At 50.3% G+C, this 1,088-nt stretch overlaps 1 protein-coding gene across 1 annotated transcript; it reads right to left on the reverse strand.

Moving 5' to 3' along the window:
- Positions 1-496: 496 nt before the first annotated feature.
- On the reverse strand, positions 497-829 carry PPTG_24906 (hypothetical protein; the record flags this gene model as incomplete). Its single annotated transcript, XM_008918891.1, has 1 exon — positions 497-829. The coding sequence occupies one exon, from the start codon at positions 827-829 to the stop codon at positions 497-499; it is 333 nt and encodes a 110-aa protein (XP_008917139.1).
- Between the last annotated feature and the right edge of the window lie 259 nt (positions 830-1,088).

Genomic DNA, 1,088 nt, shown 5'->3' on the forward strand with positions numbered 1-1,088 from the left:
TAGGATAGGGCATTCTGAATCATTTTCAAGCCATTGAGCTGCTCGGTAGACTTGAAATGATTGTTCAAGTTTCACAACTTCTAAATGACAGACCCACCCTTGTCCAATGCATCTCCCATAGATACTACCTTCTTTCAGGAGCCGCTGTCGTTATCCATACATCACTTGTTTGTATGTTGTCTTTCAGACTGGTTCCGTAGCCGATAGTATAGTGTGCCAAAATCTAGTTAAGGCTGATCGTCGTTATCGACGATTAAGGGGTTGATCGGTTGATCGGTTGATCGGTGGATTGGTTGACACATCCTGCGTCCCGCCAGGACGGTAAAGTCTACACGTATCGAACACCTTCGGAGCCTCGAAAGAACAGATCCTGCCCGCCGACGGGTACGCAAGGTGAAACCAAGTTCAGCTGATCACAGATCGTTGGGAAACCCCTCCATTGGTCGGCGTCTGGGCGAAGTGTGTGCTTCAACTTGATCGCCGATCTTAGTCTTGATCATCGATCTGCATCTTGATCGCCGATCTGCGGCTTGAACGACCGATCAACCCCTTGATTGCCAATCTGCGTCTTGATCACCGATCTCCATGTTGATTGTCGATCACCATCTAGACCGCTGATCTTCACGTAGATCGCTGATCGCCAATCTGAACGTTGATCGCGATCGGGCTCCCTTGATCGCTCATAGTTACACCTTGATCGCTCTATTGGAGAGAGGTGGTCGTTGGTTCTCCGTCTGGGATTTGCGCTTCTTGAACGCAAATCGTGGCTTACGTCGTCGTAGATAGAGCCCCTCCTTGTTCCACTGTCGATCACCTTCGGACCTCTCATCTGCGCTGATCGTCGATCGCGGCTGTTCGGTCTTGATCGCTGATCGGTGACCCACCGTCGTTGATTGGTCCGTCGTGATCAGTAGTTCATCGACCGCACTTAGACATCGACTCGTTCTGATCCACCTTAATCCAAAATTTTCACGAATCGCTTCACCACAACACCAAGGTTCAGGAGATGCATCCAGCAGTCCTCCTGCTTGGATTCAAGGTGGGTGGCTGGCCACGTTCTTTGCTGACGGAGGTGATATCTGACATAG

Source organism: Phytophthora parasitica (genome assembly GCF_000247585.1).
Source record: "Phytophthora parasitica INRA-310 unplaced genomic scaffold supercont2.355, whole genome shotgun sequence".
In the NCBI taxonomy this organism is placed as follows: domain Eukaryota; phylum Oomycota; class Peronosporomycetes; order Peronosporales; family Peronosporaceae; genus Phytophthora; species Phytophthora nicotianae.